At 54.6% G+C, this 9,591-nt stretch overlaps 1 protein-coding gene across 1 annotated transcript; it reads left to right on the forward strand.

The window, feature by feature from the left end:
* Nucleotides 1-273: 273 nt before the first annotated feature.
* LOC132427697 (NUT family member 2G-like) lies at nt 274-5,842 on the forward strand. Its single transcript, XM_060015358.1, is given in 6 exon segments — nt 274-959; nt 1,917-2,045; nt 3,090-3,229; nt 3,715-4,001; nt 4,414-4,530; nt 5,051-5,842. Coding segments are annotated over 6 exon segments (2,151 nt in total).
* The last annotated feature ends 3,749 nt before the right edge of the window (nt 5,843-9,591 follow it).

Here is a 9,591-nt window from a genome sequence, read left to right on the forward strand (position 1 = left end):
CTGAGGCAATTTCTTCTCGGCAGGCAGGGGTCAGGGGCCTTGGTGGATGGGCGCGGGGTCACTGGTGCAATAATTCTCAACTGGAGGTCAGGGCATGAAAAGCACTTGAAGACATTTGCACGCTGCAGTTTCCCTCGTCCAAGTGTCTCTCACCTGTGGAGATTTACACTCTGATGCCGCAGAAAGCCTCTGTCCCACTTGCCCATTCTCCTCCTCCATTCACTCCTTTCCTTTGCCTCAACAGCATCTCCAGTGCTGGGAACGGATGTCGTCATGAACCTTGGTGCCTCTTTGTCTGATTTCATGGCAGTGCTCTATCCTCCACCCATTCCTGGCACCCAGCACCAGCCACCCTGGGGGCAGCACCTGCCACCTCCCATCACCCCAGCATTCCCTCCTGGCAGCAGCCAGCTGCTGCCAGCTTTCCCCACGATGCCTTTGGTGGCTAATGGTGGCCATGGACCCAGTGCCCCTGGGACTTGCAACCTCACTGTGCAAGTCAGGTCACAAGGGAGACCAGTGGAGGCGCCCCAGACTCAGACCTTTATCATAACTCAGGGCCCCCTCACCTGGAGCACTCCAGGGGCCCTCAGCGGGAGTGCTGCATGTCCTGCACCCGTATTCGTAACAAACCCTGCGATGGAGACCATTGTGACTGCTCCAGCTGTTGGAGTTACTCAGGCTGGCAAGGGAGGCTGGACCCCAGGCTTTCGTCCTCAAGCTCCACCACCAGCTGCCCAGCTGGTCCCCATCATTCGCCCAGTGAACTCTGGGCCTTGGCCACATGGCACTTCCAGGGAGGGTAGCCTGGCCGCCAACCAGCCCTACGCCTCGCAGGGTGACTGCTCTAACCCCCAGAGCGTGTACAGTAACTTTCGACGTTGGCAGCGCCTCAAGCCACTGGCGCGGAGACACCTTCCCCAGAGTCCTGATGCAGAAGCTCTGTCCTGCTTTCTCATGTGAGTGAACGCTCAGGGGGTCGTGAGCTTATCGGAGCTTTTAGATAAAGAGGACCTGGGGATGGACTCGCAGGTTAGGTTTCTAGGGATACTGGAAGCAATGTCTGAGGGCGATGTCCATGCTATGAGAAGGCACATTGTCGGTCATATGCGTGAGCCTGCCAGGCCATGACATCATGACTGAAATGTGCCTTATCTCAACTGACCCCACCACCCTGAGAGTCTAGCCAACTTGCTCTTCCATGATTCTCATGGTAATATGGACTGCAGACTTGCAGTCAGAGAGGGTCGTGCTGTAAGGTGAGGAGCCAAGGAGTGGATGCCGCACTCTCCTGTGGTGCCGTCTCCTTTCATACAGGACTTGAGTGTACATGGCAGGGGGAGGTCACTTCGGAGGAGGGGGAGGAGTGCGGGGCCCAGGCGAGCGCTTAATGCACGCCTCGACTTCGTTGTTGTGCAGAATTCCACTAGGAACAGGGTGATGGTAGAGCTCTCCTAAGGGCGTGGGCTCTCTCCCACTAGAGCTGTGAGCCTGGCAGGCATTTCCATCCTAAACCTCCGGTCCCTCGAAAAAAGGGGACAGTCACACTTCACTCTGAGGACCGGGCAGAAGACTCCTTGGGCTAATCTATGAAGTGTTAGCAGATGGCCTGGCACATGCCACGTCTCATTGATGATAGTGATTTTTCTTATGAAAAGGCAGCCTTGAAGAGGAAAAGAGCTCCCCAAGGCACAGTGTCCCAGCTGTAGCCTGGGAGTGGATGGTCATCCTCGAGTGAGTGTGAGGCGGTGACAGCAGTAGCCGGGAACGCTTGTCTTTGCCCTCCCAGACACCTGCCTCTCACCCTCCTGTTGCTCAGTCATGCTGCGTTGAGTGATGTGTGGTCCACATTGGCGGGTGGGGTCAGGCAGGTGGGGGCTGGGCTGGGCACGGAGACTGACGCCAAGGTCTTACAGCCCAGTGCTTCGATCCCTGGCCCGCCTGAAGCCCACCATGACGCTGGAGTGGGGACTGTGCAGGGCCGTGCAGGAATGGCAGCGCGTTAGCAACTTTGACCGGATGATCTACTACGAGATAGCAGAAAAGTGAGTCAGTGTCCTGGGCCCAGGGGCTTCATGGAGGGTGAGGCGAGTGGGTGAGGGCAGGGTCTGGCCGTGGGAGTGCTCATCAGAGAGGACAAAGGAGAAGGGCTGTCACTCAGAACAGGGGCCCCGCAGCCCAGAGGCCCTACTGTCCTCCAGAAACCCCTCCCTCACCTTGACAGTTTGGGTCTTCTGTCCTTCCTCCACCAGGAGCTCCGCCCTCCCCTGATTTTGACCTACCCTTGCCTTGACATGAAGGTCTCAGGATGGGGCAGGGTGACGCTGTGAGTCCAGGTGGGGTCCAACTCCAGCCATATGGGCTGAGCCGGGGAAAGAGCTCCACCCGCCAGCCTGCTGCTTCCTTAGTGGTGGGTGGCTGGCGGCCACTGACATAGATTTGGGACCCCCTCTCCTCATGAAAAGTGGCCCGAGTGGGTACCCTGGCATCCCTGAAGAGGCTGGGGAAGCCACCTGTCATCAGCCCGAGGGTCTCTGGTCCTTCTGTTGTTTGCTCCATGGTAATCCCCTTGGTTTAAGAAAGAAAAGTAAACAAACGAGCGCCTCTCAGAGGAAAGGAAGGCCTGTCCTCTGAGGTCAGCACTACATCGTCCAGCCTCTCCTGGGCCCTGTCTCCAGGTCTATGTTCCAGGACTCTCAGTTCCAGGCCAGGGTCCTGGATTCGGGCAAGGACCCCTGTGGGGAACACATGCCTGTTCCAGCCTCTGGCTGTCAGCCCTTCATGTGGTTCTAGATGGGGACAGGGGGATGAGGAGGGTGCCCCCTGGGTCAGCCACATGTCCCGTTGACCTGGTTCAATTCAGCGACCTGGGTCTATGCTGTTGAATGGCCTCCAGTGCTGGTGAGGCAGGAAGGGTCCCAGATCTTGTCTCAGTTCCAGGAGCAGCTCTCTGCTGTGCACAGCACCTCACAGGGCCTTGACAGCCCCAAGGCACATCCTCTCCCAATCCCTCATTCTTGGCTGCCTTTGTTGGGCTCCAGAACCCAGGCCTTTTCCTCAGGGTGGCCTGTGCCTCCGTCACCCCTCAGGTTCATGGAATTTGAGGCCAAGGAGGAGATGCAGATTCAGAAGTTGTAGTGGATGCAGTGTGCGCAGGACCTGCCTCCTCCAGCCCCACTGAAGCTGGATCCTCGGGGGCCCCCAGCCCCGAAAGTGGGCCTTCAGCCAGGCACCCAGGTTCCCACTGGAGTTGAAGGCACAGGTAAGAGGGGCCAAGGGTTGGCCACTGTCCCCACGTGGATCCTTTTCCTTCAAGACAGGGGCATTGGTCTTTCAACCAAAACAGCCACTGAGGCAGGGGGTGGGGGCGTGGGGTCTCAGCTGCCCTCTGTCACTGCTGGGTATTGACTTGGTCAGTTTTGTAACTCCTCTCACACCTCCCTGTCAAAGGACCCCACACAAGGTCTGCCTAGGAAGTGGGCTTGATGGCGAGACCCCTAGAAAATTGGAGGTTCCCCACTTCCTTACTTGTGACTCTCTTAGATGGCCCCCTTACCTCCACTCTCCAACAGTGCATGAGGCTTCAGGTGGTCCTGACCCCCCCACACCCACATCAATGTCCCCCAAACAATGCCCTCACGAACATGTGCTCAGTGGTCCGGAGGTGGACTGGGAGTCCCTCACATTCCTTCCCTTCCTCCCGCTCTGCCTCAGCCTGTGCTCCCAGGATGTCCGGCCCCAGGGCCCAGCCCTCCCGCCCAAAGTCCCAGCAGCCCCCGGAGCCCAAGGCACCCAAGGAGATTCCCCCCGAGGCTGTGAGGGAGTATATGGACATCATGGATGCGCTGGTGGGGCCCGTCCACTCAGCCACAGGCGAGTCAGATGCAGAAGGTGGAGAGGACGGAAATGAGCTGAAGCAGGAAGAGGACGGCATCTACTCGGACCCGGGCCTCTTGAGCTACATTGACAAGCTGTGTTCCCAGGAGGACTTTGTCACCAAGGTAGGCTAGGCCTGGAGCCTGGGGTCTACAAGATGCCAGGGCATGGAACACTCAGCACCCAAGATCTGGGTTCTGCTCAGGCCGCTGGGACTTAAGCTCCGCTCCTTGTTCCTGAGCCTGGTGTTAGGGGAGGTTTACGCAGATGTATGTGTGTACGTGTTTGTGTCTGTCAGTGTGTATGCCTTTGTGTGTCTGTGTATGTGCCTCTGTATATGTGCTCTTTTGTGTGTGACTGTGTATGTGCATGTTTGTGTGTGTATGTGCGTGTGTGTGTGTTTGTGTGTGTGCTGAGCATCCCCGCCTTGTGGAGGGCAGTGGGGTGGGTCTCTGCTTTTCACTTTCCCTCCGGGTCTTCTTGTCTCACAGGCCACTCCTGGCCAAGGATGCTCACAGCCTCTTCTTTCTGTCTGAGGTGGAGGCAGTCATTCACCCTCGATTCCTGGCAGAACTGCTTTCCCCAGATGCACAGCTGGATCTCTTGGCCCTAGCGGAGGAGCTGGAGCAGGAGGAAGGGCTCACGCCGGAAGAAGTGAGCCAGGGGAGGGAGAGGGACACTCAGGGAGCCAGGGGACCCCACGGGAGGGGGACCCCAGGTGATCCAGGGGACAGGGGAACCCAGATGACCCAGGGGCGCCAGAGGAGGGAGGGATCCCCCGTAGAACATGGGAGACAAGGGACACCCAGAAAGACCAGGGCACGGAGGGACCCCAGTGAACAGGGGAGAGGTAGGGCCCCAGAACTGGAGGGCCACCTGGCGCTGTCCATCCCTCCCCTGCCTGGGAGGCCTGGCATGGGGAAGGGCCCGTTTTGGGGTGGGTGCAGTGCAGGGTGAAAGGAAGGAGAGGATGGGGAGCCGGGAGGGGAGGGAAGGGCACAAAGCTGGGAATAAGGTGCAGGAGGATGGCAGGAATGCCACAGTGTCTGTATTTGGATTCGAGTCCTGGGGTCCCCCGTCCCCTCCTTCCCCCAAGGGCCATTGTCCCACTGCCCAGGGCTCCTCCTCTCACGCGTGTGTGTGGAGCTAACACTGTCCTCCTCCCTCCTACCAGCTGGTGCAGAAACGACTCCTGGCCTTGAAAGAGGATGAGGGTGTGCAGGCAGCCCTGAGTCACAGTGCACCCGGAATGCGCTCAAGTCCTTCTGAGCCCGACGCCGGCCAAGGTGCCCAGAGGCACGACCAAGACCCCCATCCAGGGGTCAGTGATGAAGCCTGCCCACCAGAGATTGATTCTGAGGCTCCTCATAGGCTCATCCAAACAGACACTGGCCCGTGCAGGCCCAAAGGCTTTGTTCCCTCTCGAGGACGTCAGGAGGTCTCTCCATTCCGGGCCGGACCGCCCTCCCCTCCCCAGGGTCAAAGGCGCACTGGCCCTCTACGGGGACCCAGGGACGCGTCTGTTTTCAGAGAGGCCTCTCCTGTTCGGGAGGCCCGAGGGCCCAGGGACGGGTCCAGTGACGACGACGAGGAGCTCCCCAGCCTGGCCTTCCTGTTCGGCTCTCTGCAGAGCCTGCTGCCTGGCTGGGTATCCCAGAGTCCTGCCCATGCCTCAGGCCTGGCCTCCCCTGGAGGTTGGGGGGCCCAGAGTGCTCCCCACGCCCCCTCCCGTCAGAGAAGAGGCCTTAGCCCAGCTCCACCAGCCGCTCCCAAGTCGAGGAGGCGGGCTCTGTGTGGACGCCCAGCCAGTGCTGAGAAGCTGCCCATCCTCGGGGCTGGCCTCGGGGTGTCTGGGAGGCCAGGCTTGGCTCTGGGGCCGGCTCGCCCCTCACAGCCGAGAAAAAGAAAGTGTGACCCGTGTGTCACAGAGAAGAGTAGGAAGTGGAAGAAGCACTGCAGCCAGTAGGGAACAGCTGGGCCGGCCCTCCAGGGCGAGGCCCCAGGGCGGCCCCCAGGGGAGCCTAGGGGCTCCTCCTCATCCCAGTGCTGACCCTGGATGATGTGGGGGGAAGGGAGGGAGGGCAGGACCACCAGGCCGGGGAGGGGGAGCGGGATTGTGGGGGGTTAGGGAGGTGGGGGAGGTGGGTGTGGCCAGGTGTGTGTGTGAGCAGGACCTTTGGAGTGACGTATATCAATTGTGAATAAAGATCGTCTTGGTGGGAAATGCTCTCAGGCCACTGTCATCTTGTTCGTGTTGCGCTGCTCCACAGAGAGCGATCCAGAGAGGAAGGAAGGATGAGGGAGGTCACAGGAGCTCTGGATCTACAGGTGGCCAAACCTTTCCTCCACATAGACAAGGACTCCTCAGGCTGCCCCTGGGAACGCACAGCTCTCACTTTCCCCAGGGACCCCTTCATCATCCCCTTCTCTAAAGCCTGCTTGGCTAGGGGCCTTCTGGGGCCTCTGTACCATCTTGTACATCCCTGAACCTACTGGGGAGGCAGAGCTGCTTTTGTGCCTTTCAGCCCTGTGGACACTCACCAGTTTCTAGGATGGGGCCTGGAGACAGCCCTTGTCATTATGGAGCTTCTCTCTGCTTCCCTGAAGTGGCCAGGCGACGGCGCTGGGATGACCCTCCGCTCATCCAGGGTTTCCTGTGTGGGTGGAGTGACCAGAGAGGAAAAGTCTTGGCTATGGGGACAGGACTGTCTGCCTCGTAGCGCGAGCATCCTCTAGTCCCACTGGGATTATTGCAATGTGGAGAGTGGTGGACACAGCTACCTCTTAATCCCAATGAGGATGCAACAAGGGGAATGGGTGTGGGGAAATTCATGGGGCACCCGTGAAAGGTGTGTATAAGGGTAATGACAGTTGGGCCCCTTTGTGGAACTTGTGAGATTTCTCTGCAGCAGCATCTCGTTCAACTGAAGGAGGAGGACCCATCTGGCTGTGGCTGTGGAGACTGGCCTCAGGGGCCTATGGGTGTGCAAAGACACCCCAGAACTACTGTCCCTTCCCTTTCCACCCATGCTGGACATGTGTGTGTATTGGCATCAACACTGATTTGTATTCCCATATAAAACGGTTCCTCCTAACAAACTATGACCACGTTTCACAAGAACAGCTTGCTCACAAGGGCAGCAGGGGTTGGGGAGAGGTGTCTGTGGCCCCAGATCTGGGTGGGAGCTGGGATCCGTGCAGAGGAGTGTGGAGGCCTCAGTCACCGTCCTGTGGGTGCCGGCAGAGACTTCGAATCATCAGAGCAGGGGAAATGACCCGCTCTTAAGGGTGAGACGAGCAAACAATTAGGGGCAGGGCACCGACCCCTGCTGTCTCCCCGAACTGCCCCCCCTTGCAGCCTGCTTAGCCCCCGTCATGGCCTGTGCTGGCCCACCTCTGAAGCCCTTTCCTCCTAAAGCACTCAGATACTCTGATCCTTTGTGAACCCGCCCTGGGCCTCACCCCCCTTCCCTGCTGGCCAAAGCCTGTTTTCCTGCTTCTGAGTTCTGATTCCTTCCCCAGGACCCAGGCGGGGGTTGGGACAGCAGAGACTCCCTAATTCGCCCTCCTCCTCCCTGAGATCTTGACAATCACCTTTGTATGTTTCTGTGATTTTAACTACTGTAGATACTTCATGTGAGTGGCTGTGACATGTCCTTTTATGAGTGGCTTATTTCACTTAGCATAATGTCTTAGAGGTTTATCCATGTTGTAGCATGAGACATGGTTTCCTTTTATTTCAAAGAAGGAAATATTTCATTGTATTTATAGACCCCATTATCCATTCATCTGTTGATGGACATTTGGGTTTCTTCACATCTTGGGTATTTTGGAGAATGTTACGATGAATGTGGGTGTGCAAATATCTGTTTGAGATCCTGCTTTGAATTCTTTTGGATACAAACCCAGAAGTGGGACTGCTGGATCACATGGTAGTTATATTTTTAATTTTTTAAAAATTTGTTATTTATTTTTGGCTGTGTTGGGTCTTCGTTTCTGTGCGAGGGCTTTTTCTAGTTGCGGCAAGCGGGGGCCACTCTCTTCATCGCGGTGCGCGGCCCTTTCACCGTGGCGGCCTCTCGTTGCGGAGCACAGGTTCCAGGCACGCAGGCTCAGTAGTTGTGGCTCACGGGCCTAGTTGCTCCGCAGCATGTGGGATCTTCCCAGACCATGGCTCGAACCCGTGTCCCCTGCATTGGCAGGCAGATTCTCAACCACTGCACCACCAGGGAAGCCCCTATTTTTAATTTTTTGAGGAATCCTCATATTGTTTTCCATAAGGGTTGTCCCATTTTACACAGTCACCAACAATGAGAAAGATAGTCACCATCAAGAGCTTGGCAAATATCCATCTTATAAAAATGTTCATGCTTTTCGCACAGCTGTAGATAATCACAATTACGTATAATAATTATATTTTGGGTTATATATGGTGTCATGTAAATCATATTGCCTTTGGCTTCTTCTTTCAACATTCTTACTTTAAGAAAAATGGATATATTAGATGTTCTTTAATTTTTTAATTATTTATAATTTTGCATTTATGCATACATTAAAAATAATTTATCAGTTCCTTCGTTGGTGAACTCTTATAAATTATAATGTGACAAGGTAATCAGTTCCAGAGGAAAAGTTTTTCCTTTCAGAACTTTGAATATTTATTCCATTGAAAATGGCTTTTGTTACTGTTTTTTCAAATTATGCCATCAGTACACCCTTTCATGGTGGGTGACCAGTTTCCTTGCTAATTTTTTTTTTTTTAAGATTGTCTTTTGTCTTTTGTGTTCTCCAGTTTCTTGACGTGTGATTAGTTTCAGGTTAAAAAAGTTTATCCTCCATGTGATCTATTTTGCTTCATTAAGTGATACCACATTCTTCATCTCATTTAGAAGATAATATTATCTTTTTCAAATGTTACTTCTACTCATTCTCTCCTGTCTCTGCTTCTAGAACCCTGGATATATGTATATTAGACCATCTTATATATTCTCTATGTCTTCATCAGCTTGGACGGCTGTAACAAAATGCCATAGACCTGGTGGCTTGAAAAACAGATGGTAATTTCTTAACAGTTCTGAAGGTTGAAAGGCCAAGATCAAGGTGCCATATTCAGCTCCTGGTGAGAGCTCTCTTCCTACTTTTCAGATGGTTGTCTTACTGTGTCCTCACGTGGCAGAGAGAAAGACGGATCTCTCTTGTGTCTTTTCTTCTAAGGGCACTAAACCCAGTATGAAAGCTCCATTCCCATGACCTAATTACCTCCCAAAGGCCCTATCCCCAAATACATTGAAGGTTAGGGCTTCAACATAAGAATTGGTGGGGGGGATACACGTCCATAGCATTCTGCCCCTGGTACCCAAAATTCGTGTGTTTATTGTATGCAAAATACTTTCATTCTATCCCAACAGCCTCAAAAGCCTTAACTCATCCCAACATCAACTGTAAAATTTTAAGTCCAAAGTCTGATCTAAACACCATCTAAATCACATATGGAGGTACTATTCATACTGAGGCAAAATTCCTCTGTAGTTGTAAAACTGTGACCCAAACAAGTTAAGTGTTTCCAAATACGATGATGGGACTGGCATGTAATAGACATCCCTACTCCGAAAGGAAGAAATAGGAAAGAAGGAAGTGGTGAAAGTTTCCAAGCAAGTCCAAAGCCTAGCAAGGCTAATCCCATTAGATCTTATGGTACGAGAATAATCCTCTTTG

Source organism: Delphinus delphis, chromosome 6 (genome assembly GCF_949987515.2).
Source record: "Delphinus delphis chromosome 6, mDelDel1.2, whole genome shotgun sequence".
NCBI lineage: Eukaryota > Metazoa > Chordata > Mammalia > Artiodactyla > Delphinidae > Delphinus > Delphinus delphis.